The sequence below is a fragment of the Lepidochelys olivacea genome (genome assembly GCF_965140295.1).
Source record: "Lepidochelys olivacea isolate rLepOli2 genome assembly, chromosome: 7".
Lineage (NCBI taxonomy): Eukaryota > Metazoa > Chordata > Testudines > Cheloniidae > Lepidochelys > Lepidochelys olivacea.
The window spans coordinates 59,116,359-59,137,233 of NC_140417.1; the positions used below are offsets into that span (position 1 = coordinate 59,116,359).

Sequence of the window (20,875 nt, forward strand, 5' to 3'; positions counted from 1 at the left end):
GCGTGCGGAAAGAGCACAGAGCCAGGTCCTTAATAGCTCGCTGAGACAGGCTTGAATTTCTGCTTTCTTTGTTTTGCAGCTGTTTGTTCCTCCCCACGCTCTCCACTGTGATGGGCCCCAATGTGGAACACTCCATCTCAGGAGGGATTGGAATGGGTAGGTACCTGCTGGTTCACATGGAGCCTTCTGAGAAAGATGAACATAGCCCTCCTGTTCTCAGGCATCCTGCGGTAGCCAGAGATGGCCGCATACAAGACCACTGCTTCAACACCCTCCCAACTCTTGCCTCAGATTCAGCTCTGAGGTATAGAGCTCAGGCCTCTCTCTGCAACAGGCCACGCTGCAACATCTGCTCTGACTGTTAGGAGTAAAGGGGTGGCTTAAGGCAGGGCAGATACCAGGAAAACACTCTAACAGGTGAGATCCATTAGACTGTGGGATAATCCCCCAGAGGAAGGGACAGAAGCTGCATCACTTGAAACATTTAAAACTAGGCTGGATAAAACACTTGGAAACATCCTGTCTGTAAGAATCTTGCATTGGCCCCTGGAGGATCTGCTAGGTCTCCTCCATCTCTGACCTCTAGAATTCTCTGAACTCTGGGGAAGCTCGGTTCCAATTCCAGATCTGGACTCCCCCCACAGGAGGCAAACCTCTAAGTGTCTCTCTCCTTAGTCAGTGGCCTGGTGACCCCATTTCTCTTCAGGTTTCAGAGTAGCAGCCATGTTAGTCTGTAGCCGCAAAAAGAACAGGAGTACTTGTGGCACCTTAGAGACTAACAAATTTTTTAGAGCATAAGCTTTCATGTATCCCATGAAAGCTTATGCTCTAATAAATTTGTTAGTCTCTAAGGTGCCACATTTCTCTTCAGTTAATCCTGGCCCACACACATCCTGTCTGGCACAATAGTAAGAGAGGCAGTGCTGTCTAGTAGGGGGGAGTGGGGGGACTTGGAATTAAAGCTCCTGGATTCCACAGTTACTGCTTCCACTTACATGCTGGGGTACTTCAGAGAAGTCATTTGACTGCTCTGTGCCTCACAGGGCTCTAGATTAATATTTGAAAAGGGCTCTGAGATCCTCAGATGAAAGGAACAAAACCCTGTTGTTAGGGACGGGGCAGGGGAGCCTGTTTCCTCACATTCATTTCGTTTCCTTCCTGCAGGTGCTAGACTGTTCCCACCCTCGGGCGGCCTGACTGTCTCCTCCTGGTTCCTGGTCAGCAGGTTCTGCTCTGCCCGTGATGCCCACCGCCTGCGCTTCCTCACCGTGGTGCGGCACATGTCGAGGATGGAGCAGGAGTTTGTCTGCTTTGCTGTCAGCTTCTCCCCCACAGACCGCTCCTTGGTCATCTCTACAGAGGAAGTGGAGTTCCAGCCACTGGGTAAAGCTTTCCACGGTCAGCCGCTGGGCACCACAAGGCCAGGGCCTCAGTCATTCGGCGGAACTAGATATTTAAAGGGCAATCTCTACTTTCCTTTTAAAAAGGAATTCTAGCCCTCTGCCTTGGAAAGAGCATTGGAAAACAGAAACAGCTATCCACTAATCACTGGGGTCGAAAGGGAAAAGGAGTGGAAGGGTGGGGGACCAAAGATCCCTTCCCCCTCTTACCTGTATCTATTTATCTCTGGGTTCTGTACTGCCACCCATCACTGCAGCATCAGACGCCTGTATTCACAAAGGGACTTCAGCATTATGATGCTGGGTGTCGCAAGGCTTAACTTCCTGGCGCCTAGAAAATCCTGCAAAGCCTGAGTGAGGCACCTCCGCTCCCTAGACAGTAAATGGGGAGAGACAGCCCCCTTTGACAGTGATTCACAAAACCCAGTGCACTAGGCAGCTCCTTGCCTAAGCCAGCCAATGGGAAGGGCCAACAAAAAGGCTGTGCACTGAGCCTGTGGGGATAGGTGCCTACATCTGGGCTGCAGGGCGGCACCTAGCTCTGCTTGTGATCCACAATGCAGGAACCTTCTTTGGAGTTAGGCATCTCAGGAGCTCTGAAAAGGAAGCTGGGGGGGGGTCACACGCTGTGGTGGATGATGCTGGATGACCTCCCTCATTATTTTTAGCCTCATGGTTGGGGTACTCACCTGGGATGTGGGATTCCCCTCATTCAAGCCCGTCCCCTCCCCCACCCCCCCGATGAGGAGAAGGGATTTGTACAGGGATCTGCCCTCATCACTGTGCCATGGGATACTGTGATGTGCGGTCTTTCAGTCTCTCCCACGGAAGCTGTTCCATTGTGGATACAAGTTACAAGGGAGGCCCTCCTCCCCTCCCTGATCTGGGAGGCGATCTCTGAGCATGCCCTCCAGCCTGGACCCCACACACGGGTTAGGCAGCTGAATGCCTGTCTTCCCCTTGTTTGGGAATCGCTCTGGAGCTTAGGCAGGAGATGGGTGCCCAGGAGCCTAGAAGGAGGCAGCAGCACATAGGCCAGAGGCAGAAATGGGCACAAAGTTCAATGGGAGTTTTGTGAATTGCAGTGGAACCTAAAATGTAGGTGCCTAAATGCTTTTTGAACCTAGCCCTGGGTGCCTTCCACATACAATCAACAGCACTAGTTGGCCAAGTGAGAATTCCCTGGGGTGGTGGAGCTGCCGGTGTGTCTGGTCGCTGTGCAGCCCCAGTCCAGTTTTAGGGGGTGGGAGAGGGCCAGGGCCAGAGTGCATGTGATCCCTTGGGGAGTGCTGCTGGCTGGAATATGTAATGTCAGCCAAGTAAGCTTGAGGCATGTCTGAAAGAATCATCTCGCTGTCCCTTCGCCAAATCCTCAGGCCAGACTTGTGCAGAGTGGTACAAAACAATCTGCCTCAGGTGTTTGGGGGTTGTGGCTGTACAACACTGTCAGCAGCTCGTGAAGCAAACACCAAAACGCATCATCTGGTGTGAGTCAGTGTAATCCTGGATCCTAGCAGGACAGAGATGGTGGTCTAGATTCTCGGTCCTGCTGAATTTGTGCTTCGTACAGCAAAGACATGGAGCTGCTACATCTCCCTGATTCTCAGGGTGGATCTGTGCCAGCATCAGTGTGGGTTAGAGTAGCCCCCAGGCTGCTCTGTTATATCCCAGATGACAACCAATCATATGTATTCTGACATTCTCCTTTCCCAACCCCTCTACCAGGATTAGATTGGGGCTGGCTCAGTGGCCAGGCACACGAGATTTGTACTCACCCAAAAGATCTGGAATTCACCCAAGAATTAATATCGATTCTATTTATTACTCCACTTCTATTCTTTGCACTTGATTTTCAGTGCTCTACTTTGGACAGTATAGTTTATTGCAATTAGCAGAACTTTGTACTGCTTGGAGTGAAAGTGGAGTGAAATTGATGCAGATTTAATTGCAAATTAAACAGATACATTGTGCATTGTGTGCTCTTTTATTCTTCTTTTTAATTACATTTCTGATTCCTTTCCCCAACCCTCAAGAGAATCACTGAACACGTGTGAAAGATCCTGTCTCCTACTTCCATTATACAGTGTGTGAATAGCATTGTGTTATCCCAGGTGGGATCTGTAAACCTGACATCAAAAACAGAGGCCATCTGGCTGTATTTAAGCAATCATTTGATTTGTCTTACTCAGAGCTGAGCAGATCATTGTTTTTTTTTTCCAGTTTGGCCACTGAACAGAAAAAAAATCCGTTCATTTTGAACCAAAATGGATTTTGTTGTTGGTTTTTTCCTTGACATAATGAAAAACTGAAAATTTTATCCAGGTTGAATGAACCATTTTGAACATCTATTCGAAGCAACATTTTCAAAATGAAGTGTCTAAAGGATTCATTTAGAAAATGTCAAAGCAAACCGTTTAGGTGTTTTTCAGAAAAATTATTTTCATTCATATTTGTCCGATACTATTCGCCAAATTCAACCTTTATTCACAAATGAGTTTGTTTGCCCCAAAACTGCATTTCTGGCACATTTACTATTTAGCCAAACCATTTCACCCACCTCTAGGCTTAGTAAGAGTTGGTAGTGACTTACAAGTACATGTTGAGCCCCTACAGAAATGGTTATGTTAGGCTGTGGGGCAGTGCATTGAAATGTATTGGAATATGACGTAAGTTCCCTTTGATGTTTGGTAGAAGGTGTTCTGGAGCTTGCTCGTGTGTTGCTGTATTACTGTGACTGGACTACAAAGTCCCAGTTGTTGAGAAGTACCTGGAGTGAGGGTGTGTCTCCATGCATGCGTGCACGCACAGACAATACGTCATTCTAGGTTACTTCTAAAGAACAGAAATTCTGTAGTCCAGTTGTATATGTATGTTACTGTGTGGCTGTGTAAGAGCTAGTATTATTGCTGTAAGAAAAGGAGTACTTGTGCCACCTTAGAGACTAACAAATCTAAGGTGCCACAAGTCCTCCTTTTCTTTTTGCGAATGCAGACTAACAACGGCTGCTATCTGAAACCTATTATTGCTATGTCTGCCCTAGTCACAGTATTAGATAATATAGATCCCCTTGTTGCTGTACCCTGGCACCTGCACGAACATCTAATGTGTATCTTCCCCACAAGAATGTGAGTCTTCTCCAACAAGAATGGTTTCTTAGGTATGTAAAATGACACCCCTTTTGCCATTAATATTCTGCTGTTGAAGGAGACGATGCTAAATTAATGTGCTAAATTGTGCCAGGTGTCCAGAAGTCTTTGAGAATAGTGCAGTGTATAAATTAATACCTGTTCTTATTCTCACTGATAATGACATGAGGGCCGTGCACAGATCTGGAGCATAGAGGGGACTGAGATGGCAGTGAACACCCCCTGATCTCCTGGCTTCCAAAGCAAACAGCTAGTTAGTTTCCCTGATTTTTGAATGGCTATTCTCAGGCTGTCACTTATCCATTTCTTCTTATCCAATTATCAGAGCTGTGCTTGGTAATTCACACGTGACCCTGATTAATCCATGGGAGAAGGGGCTGGGACTGGGAGTAGGGGGTACAGTGCAGCTGGGATTTTCAAAGAAGTCTAATGGAGTTAGGTGCCTGATTCCCATTGAGCTGGGTGCCCAGCTCCCTTAGGCACCTTTGAAAACGCCAGCTTACCTGTCTCCATAATGCAGTCACCACATACAAAGGATCTGCACTTGTTCAGCCTCTAAGAGATCCTTTCCATAGCAACTCAATCAATGAAGACTTGAGGCTTTGTCTTGTTTAGAATCAGTTTCATTTTACAGCACTCAGGACTTTGGGAACAAACCATTGTTCTTGAGAGCCGGCGGTATTTGGGAGCTCAGCTCCGGTACACACTGTGTGAATTTCGAGGCTTAGGGAAACCTTAGGTCTTGATAATAGGACTCCAGTAGTTTAGATAATATATACACTGACTTTTATTGCTCCCTCCCTCCCCTCCATAACTGCTTTCCAGAAGCTCCGCAGTCCTATCCCTGGCTCTGACACTGACTGACTCTGTGATCTTGGGCAAGTCACTTCACCTCTCTGTGCTTCAGTTTCCCAGTCAGTACGTTAATATTAGTTGCATTGAAATAATGCCCAGAGGTCCGCATCAGGATTGAGGCTGTATTTTGCTGGGCCTTGTGCAAACGCACGGTAAAAGACAGCCTCTGCTCTGTCTGCCTGCCGCTTAAGTGCTTGTTCTTTCTGTGCAGACATCATGGAACCTGAAATGGAGGTCCCAAATCACCCCTCAGCCCCAACTCAGATTGAGTTCAGCTGCACCCAACAGCTAGCCACAGGGCAGTGGCATCACCTCACAGTGACGGTTGCTAAGGAAACAAAAAGGAGCTGCATAGTTTCGGCATATATCAACGGACAGATACTTGGCTCCGCTAAGGTAAAGGTTCTCTTCATAAAACCGTACTTGGCAGCTGGTCATTTGCATTGCTTGGGTCGGTTTCTCCCTGTCTTGTTAATCCCACAGCTAGGAGACCTCAAAGAACAATGCTGTCCATCTCTGTTGGAGCACGTGGTGCTCAGGCTGGCACTGGAAATCACACGAATCCTTAGAGATTGAGGCTTAGATTTTCAAAAGTGACCAGTGATTATGGGGGCCCAACCTGAAACACCTTAATAGAGCCATTCTTAGTAATGCTGAGAATTTGCCCTCTGAAATTCAGGACACTTTTGAGTCCTCTCAAATTGGGGATGCAAAGGCTTTAGGCCTGTATTTTCAAGAGGGAATAGTCATTTTGAATGTTTCAATGTTGGAATTGCAGGAGGAGGCCCTGGGGAGCAGAGCAGAGACACTGATCCTCTGTGTTACTGCCCAGCCTTCCACAATAGTGCTTAGACTGATGGGATTTCCCGCTATGTCTCAGACATCTATGTGTTTGGTGTGTCCCACGGATCCCCTGCCCTGCCTGCTGCATCCAATGGAACACTCTAAGTTTCACATCCCTCAGGCGGTCATTCCCTGCATACCGGCCAATCTTCTCCCAGCTCTAGTATCAGACCGTCTGTGAATTAGCTCTTCTCCTCAAATAATAGACTTGGTCTGTTTCCAAGAGGTATGTTCACATGGGTTAATATGAAATAAGAAAGATGGCTCAAAATGAGGGAGGGGGGGAAGAGGATTGCAAAATACAGTGATTTTTTTTGCAAGTCTTGCAAAATTTAGTTATTTTTAATAAAGCCCCAGCTCCTGGAGTCATGTCATTTCACAAGTGTCTCAGCTTTCATTACAAAAAATAGTTTCTTCACCTTTTGGGTGTGGGGAAAAGCTTGAACTCAGTGCATCTTGAAGGCTCAGAAACAAGAACGCAAATAAAAAGAACCACCAATTTATTATTTTTATGTTATTTTATTTTAAATTTCAAGATTTTATAGCCAATCTCAGGATATTTTTGAGGCCTTATTTGTGATTCTTTTTAAACACTTGTGGTTGGCCATGCTGAAACTGTCATCCAATTCTAGGCAGTCCCTAGATCCCTTCCCCACTCCGCTGTCATTCATTTATAGCAACCTTGGTCTCTTCCTTCTCACTCCTCTATTCCGATGTACGCAAAGCTTGCCTGTGTGTTATACTTTTCCTGTAAAAGCAATCTGTTTCATTCCCAATATTCTCTTTCCCATACTTGAGAAAAATTATGTCTCCACAGTACCTTGTGGGACCTATAGCCATTCTGAGAATGAAAATTTAATTTAATTTGCCTTCTTTTAAACGAGACTGGAAGTCATGGATAAAACAAGCCTTGAGCATCACAATGGATTAAAGGATTAACAGCAAATGTGTTTATCATAAGTCAAAATAAAAATAAAACAAAGCTTTAGTAAAATAAGAGATGGGCCCAAAGTCCATGTCTTGAGGAAATGAAGTGATGCTTTTTTCGTGATATGGAAAATGAAGAGGAAATCGGGCAACAAATCAGAATTACACAAAGGTCATTAATATCTAGGGCCAGGATTTTAGGATCATGGGAATTGGAGACAGGATCAGACCTGAGAGCCATCTGATCCAGTCTCCTTCTGTCCCCAGCACCAAATGCTTCAGAGGAAAGGATAAGGACTCTGCAGTAACAGATTTGGGATGATCTGGCCCCATAAAAGTCATATCCCTACCCTAATGAAAACTATTGCTTAGTATTTGTGATTATAACTGAACATTTTTCAAAAATTGGCAGGCACCTATGTCCATATTTCAGCACTTAAGTGGCCAGATTTTTCAAAATGCTGATCTTCCATTGAAGTAAACTGGAGCTGCTGAGTGATCTGCACTTTGGGGAAAATGGCTTGTTTAGGTGCCTGGTGTAAATGTAGGTACCTAGCCTTTAGGTTCCTCTTGTTGAAACTTGTCTCCTAGGTCATTATGGATTTGCAGTAGCCTCTCTACAGTTATGGTTGCTACACAGTTTCCATTACAAGCCTGATTCTGGATCCTTCTCTAAAGTCTATCCCCCCCAAAAAAAGAACATTGGCCTCAAGGACGTTTAAATCTGGGATTAAGGCAGAGGATTTTTCTACTATATTTGAAATGAACTGGATGGGTGTTCTTTAAGAAAGACACATTGGGTGGGGTTTTCAAAAGTGCCTACGTGACTTGAGGAGTGCAAGTCCCGATGGTACTTTTGAAAGTGATTTAGAAGTATAAATCACTACGATGCTTTTGAAAATCTCAGCTCTAAAATAATTATCTATTAAGTTGTTAATTATAGTAGAGCCTAGGGAGGGACTAACCAAGAACAGGGCCCTGCTGTGCTAGGAGCTGTACAAACACAGAGTAGTACATAGTCCCTGCCCAGGGGATTTTACATTTTAGATGATCTAGATCTCAGTCTAGATTTTATAATCTAGAGGAGCACAATAGAATTGCTCCTCAGAGTCCAAAAAGGCATCTTAACTTTTTTGCTGCATTGTAGTTGACTAGCCTTCCTCAGAGCCCAGCTGCAATGTTGACTCGATTACGATCAAAGCTGAAAATTGACAAGTTATTAAATGATAAGCCCCGGTTCTGTAACTTGATCTGCCCCTGGCAAATAGCCCTGTTGAAGTTGATGGGGTGCAGGAGCAGGGATCTGCACAAATGGAACACGTTGCAGGACTGGGGCTTTAAATAGTCATGTAGAGTGACAGCTGATTCCTGGAGGCCAACACCAGGATTTCCAAGTTGCTTAAGGAGTTAGGAACCCAAAACTCATTATTGAACATCCTTGTTACAACTATAGTAATTGCTGACATGGATATCTAGCATCAGGGAAGTATTTAATGTCGATTTTGCTTCTTTGCTGCTCTTTAGCAGCTGAGAACAAAGAGGTGATTTAGCAGGCCCATGGGAATCAGAAGGTCTTCACAGATCGCTGGAAGTGTACTGTAGGTCACCGATAGCACACAGAACACTCTTTGGAGACTGTTGATCCCACTAGGGGTCTACCTGTTATCTTGTTCCAGGAAGGAGAGACCAGATGTATCAGGTGACTAGGTTACAAAAGCCTAGTTTAAGTGCTGCAAAGAGTGGACCAAATTAATCCCTGGTGGAAACCTGCTCAAGTCAGTGTGATTGTACCAGGGATGACTTTGGCCTGATGTGGTTATGTCTTCTCTGAGTGAAACAGTGTGGTCCCTCGTGTTAATGTCAGTCCTTATGTAACTGGGATTTTCAGCAAGTAAGGACCTAATTCTGTGACGTCACATGCAGAGCACCTGTGACTTCCCTTGACTTCAGAGGGGATGAGGACAGACAGTATCTTGCTGGGCTGAGGCCCTACAGCTCCGCAGATACACAAGTGAATTCTTTCTCTGGCGCAGATGCAGTACATACAGCCCTTACCCGGGAACACTATTTCCATGGAACCATCCTCCTTCGTCGACATCTATGGCTATATAGCTACCCCCCGCGTTTGGAAACAGAAGTCCTCCTTGGCTTGGCGCCTGGGCCCGACGTACTTGTTTGAAGAGTCGATCTCTGGGGAAACGGTGGAGGTGATTAACAAGCTCGGGCCCCGGTACTTCAGCAACTTCCAAGCAGTGCAGCTTCCAGGTAAGCGGGGACTCTGACGTGCTGCACCGGACATCTGCCGTGGTTTATTATTATCATCCATTATTAACATTACCAGTGTGCCTAGAGGCCTCCAACAAGATGGGGCCCCGTTGTGCTGGACGTGTAATAAGGCCTTATGATCTAAATAGACAGGACAGCTGAGAGTGAGTGGAATGAAGTTCCTTAATAATTATCCCCATTTTACAGGGCAAACTGAGGCACAGAGAGGCCTCCGCTAGGAGTTAGGGACCTAGTGGGGTTTTCAAGAATGCCGGAATTCCTATCTGCATCTTCAGACACCTAGATACTTTTCAATATCTGGCTCTAAGTGACTCGCCCAGGACATCTGTGACAGAGTCAAGAATTAATTAAGATTGATTGATCTGTCATGCCTCTATGCCCCTCATCGCCATAGTATCTGAGCTCTTCACAATCATCAGTGTATTTCTCCTCAGAATCCCTCCCCCTACACCCTGTTGGGTAGGTTAGTGCTTCTATCCTCATGTGACCCGTGGGAACTGAAGCCGAGAGAGACTCAGGCTATGTCTACGGTGTCAGTGGCATGTTGAGTAGAGACACTACACGCCCCCCTAACATGGGTATAAATCGCAGCATAGATGGTGAGGCACTGCTTAGGCGAGTAGAGTACAGAGACACCAGAACCCTAGGGTGTATACCCTACATGGCTTGCTACACGCCCCAGCCATGCCTCCCCTATCTATACGGCTGTTTTTAGCAGTATAGAGTCGTGCTGCCTCCCTGTTGCCGGAGCCTTTCACTGCTCCCTCCCCCGGCTGCTGGAGCCTTTCACTGCCTCGTGTAGCTATACGCTGCAGTGTGGAAGCAGCCTGCTTTTCACTGGGGCGTGTACCTTACACACTGCTGCCAGAGCAGACCAGGCCTAAGTGACTTGCCTGGGGTTACACGGGATTTTTGTGGCGGAGCTGGAATTGAATGCCAATCTCCCCTAGCCCAGACTAGAACTCTGTCTCCTGATTTCCAGCTCAGTGACTTGATCACAGGACCAACCCTCTTCATTTTCTGTGGGCATCTTGTTATTTATGGAGACTACAGTCTGGGTGAGGCAGACATTAAGGAAGAACCTTTGTAACTGGGATGTGCAGTGCTAGACAAAAACATAGCAGAAAAGGAAACAGCAATCTCCTTAGCTGCACAGGCCCTCAGAGGAGAGTGGTGCAACACAGCGGGGGAGAGAGCGGGAGGCAGGGAGCACAGTTACATTCAATTTAATGAAGAAGCTTTTTAACTAAAGTATACTGTTAGCTTCAATTATTAAACAGGCAGACAGAGCATCTCCAGTACATTTTAGTTATTGATTGCTGCTTGTTCAACTGCTGAGTGTATCCACCTCTGCATTAGGAAGTCAGTGGGCTGGGGATGTCTTCTCCCACTTGAAAAGAGTGGAACAAACCCATCTGCTGAAGCTGCAGCCTAAAGCAAAGGGTACGGGAGGGGTGAAATTTTTCATCAAAACTGGTTTTCAATGGAAAATTGAGTTTTTTTTATAACAAAACATTTTTCATGTAAAATGTCTGCTTTCCAGGGAAAGCTTGGATTTCTTTTTTTTTTTTTTTTTGGTCAAAAAATTGAATGCCTGAAAATCAAACTATTTCAGCCAAAATATTTTGATCCTGCAGCAGTTCCTTGTGGGAGTTGTTGTTTGGGAGCCTCATGCTCCCATTCTCCTCTACAGACTGGGATCCCCAGCCAGACTTCATTTCCCATGATGTTCCATGGCCATGTGACGGCCGTGATGCACCACCTCCTCTCCCCAAGAAGGGGGAGACTACTGTGTAACAAGTGAGGTGTAGTCAAATCCGGGAACCCAGTGACCTGACAGTTTCCAAGCACAGGGCTTCGGAATCACTTGGAGAACAGGGTATAATCGCTATGGGGTAAACCATTCCCCAGCTCTCAGAGGGTGGGTGTGGAAAGTCCTTCATGGTGTGGCTCCACTGCCCAGCTCTTTACTTGGATCGTGTGGAGAAGCAAGGATTTATCCTATGAGAATAATTATATAGTGACAGACACCTCCTTAATGAAACCTGCACTGTGTGTCGTGCTCTCAACTCTTGGGTTCATGGAGATGCCGGTGGTAAGATCTGCAAAGAGCAGTTTCCAGTGGAGAAAAGCTGAGTGCAGCTCCTACTGGTGCGCATGCTGGCAAGCTCCAGCTTCTGGGCTGCAAAGATGTAGATACAGTTCTGGTTCTGGTTAGATCAAAGTGGAGCCCTTTCTAAACGCCCCCTTCTCCCCCACATTTTATCCACTTACCTGTTTTAGTCTCACGGGCCAAGAATGTGAAATTGCTCATGGGTTTAAAAGTCTCTCTTGTTTTAGCTAATGGTCACTCCAAAGAGCCTCAGCTCACAGCCTTGGTTGCAGAGGAGAGAATTTCATTTGGGATCAACGCCATGTGCTCATCTACCACCACCATCCAAGACATAAAGAGCTGCTACAACGAAGTGGACGGTCGGCTGATCGCCAAAGAGGTCACAGGCTCTCTTCCTTTGCTTTCAGCCAGGCACCTTTGCATTTAGATTTTCTTGGAGCAAAGTCTCTGGTTTTGTTGTAACTTCCTCGCTCTGGTGCTTTCCCTGAATTCCTGGATCTCAGTCTCTTCCCATGTACACCAAATTTACACTAATATAAATCCATTCATTTCAGCGGAGTTACTCCTGATTTGCATTGAAGGAAGCGAGAGGAGATTCGAACCAATTTACGTTACAGGAGAAAACTTGTCTTCTTAAACACTATGCGCACCAAAGGCTGCTATGTAATTGAGAACTAGAGCTGAGTAAACAATTGGTTTTGGGGTTTGATGGTCAAACCGAAAAATAAAAATACCCTGTTTTATTTCAAACAGAAACAGAATTGTTTCCTATTGTTCTTGATTAAATGAAAAACAAACAAACAAACAAAAATTGGCCAGGTCAAATGAAATCCTTCAAATGTCTACTCAAAATAATATTTTCAAATCGATGGTTGACATTTTAAAAGGACATTTTCTAAGTAAAATGTTGTTTTGAGTCAAAAATAGCATGACGAAATGAAATGTCAAAATGGCTTGTTTTAAAAACTGCAAAACAAAACATATTGACTTTTTTTCAGCTGAAACTATTTACTAAATTGGACCCGAAATAGTTTTGGAGTCCTGAAAAATGCATTTTTGGAAAAATTTCTGTTTGCTTGAAAAAATTCATCCAGGTCTATTCATAGATTCCAAGGCTAGAAAGGATCATCTTGTGATCATCTAATCTGACCTCTTGTATAACAGGCCAGAGATCTTCCCCCCAAATAATTCCTAGAGCAGATCAATATTAAAAAATGTTGTCTAATAACCAACAAACTGGGTTGGTACATTTGTCCAATAAACCAAATGTTTGTATCATAAGAACACAGGGAGCATAAAAATCACCATAGTGGATCAAGGCTATGGTACATCTAACTCAGTACCCTATATCTGACAGCGGTTAGCACCACATGTGTCAGAAGAAGGTGCAAAAATTTCATAAAACAAAATTATGGAATAACTTGCCCATAGGAGCCTTTTTTTCTTGATCTCAGTCAATTAGTGGTTGGTTTATGGCCTGGGGGTTACGTCATATGACTGTAATTTTTAAATGATTTAAGGTCCATTGTTACAAATCTTCGATCCATTAACTGTCACGTGGTAGCATTCTCTTTTAGTATCTTGTTGAGTGCTCATGTATGAAATTGTTTGACAAAAAGAAAATTCCTAGGCCAAAAACTATATGTTAAAACTGGAGTTGAAATTGAGTGTATATCGATAACTTAGGGGTTAAAAACGTTACAGGTGTTTTGTAATTATCCCCAAGTGAACTGTTACAAACTCTCATGATTCAGGATGCAAGTTACTCTTAAAAGAAATGCAGACATGGCAATGTAAGGGATGCACAGTTAAAGCTCTCTAACAACCTTAACTCTGCTCTGGAGTGATGCCAGGAGGAAAAAACTCTTGATTGGCTCATGCCTCTGCATCTGAGACGCCTGACCATCCCTTCATCCAGCCACAGTCTAGCCCCCAGGGGAGTCCGATGAGAGGCATTAGAGTACAAACACTACGGTATTTCCTCAGTGACAGTCTTCAAGTCCCTCACCCACAAATGTCAGGTGGGGTATTATCTGCAGTGTTCTACATGGGGGAGCCAGATGGTAGCAGACTCTGGATGTGTACACACCCTTTACCACCACCAGCTCCTCCAACAATGGGTACAGAGCAGAACCGTTCCATGCCTAGGGGGTTAGGTATGGTGGTGTCTTCCACCAAGAGAATCTCTTTGTTCCAAATGTGAGGGAAAGGGAAATGGTGGAGACTCCAGGAAATGGTGGAGAAGGATGCACTGCGTCACATCCGTGAGCAACTTTGAGTGCAGTGAATTGTGAGGAAGCTGCAGCCCACTGCAGCAGTGTGGGAGTAGTGGACTAACCTCCCCAGGGACTCCTGTAGCTCTACAGATATGCTAAGTTCTCCAGGATTTCCCTCATCCTCAGCCCAATGTGTACAGGGCTCCTCAGCCCCACAAACTTTCCTTAGCCTCCCACATCCTATAAGTCTATGGTTCTTAGGTAGCTTCCCTGATTGCTCTGCACATCCCTTCTCTGTTTAACAAAAAGTTTTTTGCCTAGGAATTTTCTTTTTGTCAAACAATTTCATACATGAGCACTCAACAAGATGCTAAAAGAGAATGCTACCATGTGACAGTTAATGGACCGAAGATTTGTAACAATGGACCTTAAATCATTTAAAATCAGGCTTGAAGTCCTGATTCCTCCCCCACTCCCAGATTTTGCTGCCGGAAGACTTCTTAAATCCAGAGGAAGAAGCTTTGGATCTTAGTAGAGTCAACACTGGGCTCAGTATGGCTGTTTGGGTACCTTAGCTCTAATTTCCAAAGGTTTTTTACCCTTAAGTTACCGGCGAGCACTCTTGACCTGAACTCCATCTTCTCCATGTTTTCGTTTTAGCTGGAGAGGGACATACAGCTCGAGCTCTGACAGTGCTCAGGCAGTGTAAAAATCCTGGCTTGAAATAATGACAGAAGCCGGGTTATTCATGCCTAAGGCTGTGTGAGGGGGTGTGCTGTGCCGGTGTGCCCCTGGAGGCCAGGGGAACAAAACCAAACCCACTAATCCAAATGAGTATGTCTCCTTTAATAAAGTCTCACGGAGGGAACGTTTGTAAAACAGGTAGAGAGGCCCTTGCTCCTCAGCAGTTAGGACCCCTGGTTAAAACACCTCAACTCAACATCCTCCAGCAAAGTCTCTGAGCCTGGTACGATGAGTCCCTGTGAGCCGGGTGGCCTCTAGTCCTCTCCTTGCTGCTCAGCAGCCTTTCCTGTTTCAGTGGGGCAGGGACCTCCTTGATCATACCCAGGCGGGTCTGATTGTCAGCGCCTGATTGGCCCTGGAAGGGGGAGTGCACTCTCTCACTGGGTGCCTCATTTCACTCAGCTGTCCCTGGGGTTTGAAGCGTATACTATAGGCTATCCACATTGCTGTTTTGAGTCCCTTGCAATGCAGTACCCACAGCAGGAACAGTAAGGGGCATGTGTGGCGGAGCAGGAGGAGATATTTGGGCTGGATGAGCAGTTCTGACTTTGAATCCCCTTGTGTTATTCATTTTGATCAACAGTTTATCTTTGTACATGAAATGTTCTATGATGGTCTAAAAATACTAAAATAATCCCAAACAAATACAATCCCCGATTCCTTGCTTCCTTCTCTGCTCCCCAACCCCCAATTTAACCTCCAACAATGTTTCCTACGAGGTCTCTTTGGTCTATTTTAGATGGGGATCATCTCTCGTGACAGTTCAACACCGGTTTTCCTGGCTACAAACATTGCTGGACACCTCGCTGGTCCCTTACGAACTATTGGATCGGTGGCTGTGGGCCAATTTGGTAAGTACAAATTGGGGAATGGAAAAGTAGAACATGAGAGCTGGGGCTAGTCAGACTGGATCTTCAGACGTTTATATGTTCTGTCCTGAAATGTGTACATAGGACTCCCAATGTAATCAATGGGATCCCAGCATGTACGTGTATCTGAGGGCATAACTTGCCTCTAATGCCTTAAGCTTCAAGGCATTTGGTAGTGATCTTGTTCAGATATATGTAATGGATGTGGCTCCAAAGTCTCATAGGCATCATTGGGAATGATGTCATGGTCACATACTGTAGAGCAATGAGTCCTTTTGCCAGACTCAATTAGTTAATGGCATTTCTACCTTTTCCTCTTGCAGTTTCATTTCTCTTCATCTCTCTTATGCTGCGTTTTCTTAAAGATGAGCCCAAACCAAAACCCTGGCTCAGAATAACCTTGAACGTGGGAGAGATTCAGATCTAGAACCCAGCTTCATGGCTGGTCCCTACCCTGACAATAATGGCCAGGACTAACATTGCAGATTGTCTTTCTCTGGAGTTCTGATCCCAATTCAGGCGTTGCTGCTCAGACCCATCTCTCTCTTGGTTGGGTTGTTTAAGCAAACGCACCGCCCTCACTTTCAGATGCAGCAGAATTCCGAGATTTACTGCAGTCTGCTCTCGGGATGAAAGTTCTCCCCTGCCCAGAGATGCAGCATGGTAACAGGGTGTCTCTGTTGTACTGCAGTCATGTGCCCATTAATGTCCAGCTCTAGATTTGTTCCATGTCGATGCATGGATTAGTAACTGTTGGTCTCTCCCCAGGAGTACGAGTATTCCAGTCTTGCCCAGCAGCTAACAGCCTGAACTTTATTGGTGGCCCAGCTATTCTGCTAGGCCTCATTGCCATGGCCCGGGATGACCATGCGATGTACGCCGCAGTCAAAGTCCTGAACTCCGTCCTGAACCGCAGTCCCATGAGTGAGAAGCTGATGAGCCACATTGGCGGATACCAGGTGAGAATGAGCCCCTCTGGTTTCAGGTGCTGTTTGCCTCACTTGCATTATGTGTTCTCGGCCTCTCTGAGGGCCTGGCCCAAAGGCCATTGCAGCTAATGGGAGTGAGGCATTAAAGGCCTACAGCCCTTAAGGTTAGTCCCATGGAAAGCCTGAGAGTAAGACCTGCAGGACTGAGCCCTAAATCCTGTGCCCATCATCTCCATCACAGCTCAGCTGCTGCTGGTGAAAACAGCCAGGCAGGGCTCACTCCCAGACACAGCCAATGAGACTCACAATCTTCAGAAGATTCACAGCATCTTCGCTTACTTGTTACGATAATGGAAAAATGGAAGGTGTCACACTGGCCATTGTATTAAGACCTTACCCTCAGAGCAGGTAATGCATAGGCAGCAGCTGTGCAAACTCCCCCCAAGTACTGCCCTCTGTCAGCATACTTCAACCCTCATCCGGAAAACTGCTTTTAGGGCAAGAGCTCTGTTCCTTCTCCATGGCCTGTGAAGTCCTCAACTTCTCTCTGCTGAGCCTGCCAGTAATGGGGACGGTTAGTGATAATTGTGGAGGGTCTTTTTTTTGCTAGGAACTGGGCTGAGGCAAAAATGTAGTCTGCATCTCAGGATGTAACATTCGAGCTGCCCCAAACTCAGCGGTACCGTGCAACTTCGAAAGTAGGGTTGGCTCCCAGAGTTTTGAATGAACTTGGGGTCTGGCTTGTGGAAGAAGATGATGATGTATATTCTACTGTACTTTGGGGTGGAAATCAGGTGCAAGTCTGCAGTTTCAGCAGAGTGTGTCATTGGGTAAGTGAAATGATTGGTGTCACCCAAGATAAAGAGAGATCTCAATAAATAATTAGTCCTACTGTGCATAGAAGGTATCTTTAAAAGAGCAACAGAGAGGACCCCCTGGATCTGGAAAAACACACTGCATTATTTGAATGAATGTTAGAGCTGGCTGAATTATTCATTGTGAATGAATGATCTGATGGATTTAGCCCATTTTCCCCATCCGATTCTGATTCCTGTGACTGTCTTCATTATTTGTAAGTGTTTGCCAGTTTTTGCAGTTTGTCAGACTCTGGATTCTTGACTCTTTGCTATATGTTGTTCAGTCTACGCGATTGGTTACCTGTGTCACATGGAATTGTTTTTGCTCTCTGTTTGGATTGCTGAAGCTTTCTAATTGGGAGACTAATCAATGGTGAATTACCCACATACACACTTTCTGGTGCATATTTCTGGGTGAATAATCCTTCCTTCTAACTTTTGTGAAACTCAGGAGCTTCTTGAACACTTTCCAGATACAGCAGCGATCACCCAAACACTCACGACTAGACCCAGTTGAAAAACGAGAAAATTTTCACAAAAACGTGTCCCCGTTTCTCATAAATAAAAGTTGAAATTTGAATTTTTGATCTGCTCCTCTCACAAACAACTAATAACATGAGTAACAGTGTAGTGAGCTCTCCATGTGTATTCACACGTTGTTCTTGGTAACTTTCCTGCAGCACAAGTTTATATGTGTTTCACTCCTTCCTGCTGCTTCTTACCCAAAAATACTCCTGCTCTGCTGTTAAATTCCTCCTGCAAGCCAGCCTGCCAATTACATCCCCCCACATTTTCAATGTATATTTAAAAACTTCACTCACTGCTTGAAGTGACAGTCTTATGCTGCATGTATGAATACTGTGTCTGGAGTGTGCTGGGCATGTCATATTTAGTAATAACGCTGGATAATATGCTATAAGGTCAGTGAGGCAGACTGTATTTTCTACTGTGCTTTCTACAGCTTTTGGGCTCAATGAATGCACAATAACTCTTTTCAGCTCCTGGTGTACCTACTAAGGAGGAAGACAAAGCTGCTAAACAACAGGATTTTACAGCTGGTGCTCTCCATAGCAGGCACGGCAGAGCTGGGCTTGGAATCCTCGACTATAAAGAACTACAGTGCATTCCAATACGTTCTCAGTAACTTTGAGGTAAAGCTACTAAATATTGTATGTGTTCCCTTAGCTATATTAAAGGAGGCTCTAGAGTATAAATTTCGTTCTGTGGCTGTATCTGATGAGAAGGCTACAACTTATCCGGTGTGGGTCTGAACTAAAACCCTGCATATAAGTACCGTCCAGACCTGGGGTGTTTGAAGTCTGAATTCCAGTACAGTTTGGGTCTGTCTCTAGATTCCCCCAAGGAGAGTAAGTTATTTTTATGTCTTGCTCCAGCCAACAGATCCAGAATAGTATTTTTGTAATTTGAGATGGGCTGGGGATTAATTGCTTGTCCTGTTGGTGCTGCCACCCCGTCATCAGTTGTCCAAGTGCCCTGATCATTCCAGGAGCTGAACAAATATGAGATTGTTTCCTACTCTGGAGCGTGGAACCTGCTTGTAGGGTGAAATTCCCCCCAAGGCAGAGGGCCCGTACAAAGCTCTATACATCACTGAAGTCAGGGCTTAGGGATGGATTCTGTGAGTAAATGAGCATCTGCTGGGTGGTGCTGTCAGCACTACCCTGGATTGGGTCAATAAATGGGGCTTATGTGCTGGATGGGCCCTGCTTTGGGATCCTAACAGTGGAGTGAATTTCTTCTATCATGCACTCAGATGGGGTGAATCCAGTTTCATAGAAATTAGTGATGGGAGAGACCTATAGTACATCTCCTCCATTCCCACCCCTCTCCACCTACTGGGCCAAAGCAGGATTGGTCCCTGCAATCTGTTTTCCAGTGCTTTGTTTCCAGGGATGGCTCCTTAGGCACTTCCCCTGGGAGAAAAAGGTGAAAGTCCCAGATTGGCTGAGTGTGTTACCATGTGTGCCCTGCAATTCAGGCTCAGGCTACACTCAAACCTCCACTTAGTGTGGTGTTGTTCTTTGGTAAAGATGGCTCCCCTGCAAAAAGTTTCAGCTCTACCAGACCTGTCACAAAAAGTCTCATTGAATAAACCCACCTTGTTCTGCACTCTGACCAAGAACTCTGACCACAGAAAACCCCTGCAAAGGAGGAAGCTTCTGCATTTGTGAGCATTAACCAGGCCAGTTCCCACAGTCCTGCTGCTGTCCACGTGCCTCTGAGCTGAATCTGAAGAGTTCTTGGTGTTCCAGGCCCCAGGGTGGACCAGGCTATGTGATAAAGGAGGATCTTTATAGAACAAGGAGCCTCCAGAGTTGTTCTCTAGCTCTCTTCTAAAGCACCTGCATTCTGCTGTTACTCTGCTCACGTTATGTGATCTCAGTGCCTGCAATAGTCCCTATTCAGGGCTGCACAAGTACGTGTTTCAGAGACAGACTCATGGCAGATCTCTCTGGGGCATGTCAGTCAGAGTGATTGTGGAAGCTCGTTATCTGGGTGCAAACTGCAGCTTGCCTGCTTTTGTGCACCGTGCGATCAGATATATTTTCTCTCCCTCTCTCCGTGATCATTCATTTCCATATTTCTGAAATTATCCTTTTTTTGTGCTTTATTTTACTCCTTTCCCCCTAAATCCAAGACACACTTGATGCAAATTGAAAAATGTCATTTTAAGTTCACTTAAAAATGTACTCTATGGTATATATATTTTTTCCAACATAGCTTAATCCATGTGCTTTTACATGGTATAAAAATACATATATTTTATACAGCACTTTTCAGCCACAACACTTTACAAAGGAAAGTATTGTTGTCCCCATTTTGCAGATGGGAAAATGGAGGCACCGAGACCTCATTTATATGGCAGAACAGTGACAGAGTCAGAACCCAAATGCACTCAGTCCCAGGCCAGTGTGCTTTACACTGGGCCACACTTCCTCCAGGCATTTCTGACTCATACTAGATTGTATGTGTTGCATGTTTTCTGATCTGTTTTTAAACCAAATGGGTGTAGTTGGGATGCTATCAGTTGGTCAGAGAAGAAAAAGTGGGAACCAGGACACCGGATTCTATTCTCCTCTGCCACTAACTCACTGTAGGCAAATAGCACTGTGCCTCAGTTTCACCATCAGTAATAGACACACTCTGTTACCTCATGTGGATGTTGTGAGGCCTCACTAATGTTTGTAAAGTGCTTTGAGATCTCGGGATGAAGGCATGTGCTGCAGAAACACGTTTGATTTTTTTAAAAACTTATTTAATCTCATGTCAGTAGAGAAAAAGGAGCTGAACTCGAGAAGCTGTGAAATCTCTGGTTTCATTTGTCTTTCAGCTTTGGTCAAATGCACCAGAAAATCTTGACCTTGCCCTCTTTTCACATCTTGTGGAGATCCTGCGGCCCTCAAGGTACATAGTTGGCATCTATGGCAGAGATAGGATGAACTAATAAGCTTAGGCTGGGATTTTTGAATGTCTCTAAAGGAGTTATGTGCCCAGATCCCATTGAAAATTCATGGAAGACGGCAGGCAACTAGCTCTTCTAAGGCCCTGTGAAAATCCAAGCTTTCATTTACTGGTTCTGTTGGCCATGTCGCAGAATCATAGGACCAAATTGCTAGCTGAAGGCATTGCATTGTCTTCAGTGGGGTTACACCAGCAGAGTACTTGACC

At 45.3% G+C, this 20,875-nt stretch overlaps 1 protein-coding gene across 1 annotated transcript in view; it reads left to right on the forward strand.

Annotated features, from left to right (window-relative positions):
* The window catches only part of WDFY4 (WDFY family member 4), a 236,835-nt gene that overhangs the window by 73,841 nt on the left and 142,119 nt on the right, over positions 1-20,875 (forward strand). Inside the window, exons 17-25 of the mRNA XM_084634805.1 lie at positions 80-156; positions 1,165-1,383; positions 5,613-5,797; positions 9,205-9,436; positions 11,798-11,949; positions 15,270-15,381; positions 16,168-16,358; positions 18,184-18,336; positions 20,538-20,611. Coding sequence (XP_084490931.1) covers positions 80-156; positions 1,165-1,383; positions 5,613-5,797; positions 9,205-9,436; positions 11,798-11,949; positions 15,270-15,381; positions 16,168-16,358; positions 18,184-18,336; positions 20,538-20,611 — 1,395 coding nt within the window. The remainder of the gene's footprint in view (positions 1-79; positions 157-1,164; positions 1,384-5,612; positions 5,798-9,204; positions 9,437-11,797; positions 11,950-15,269; positions 15,382-16,167; positions 16,359-18,183; positions 18,337-20,537; positions 20,612-20,875) is intronic.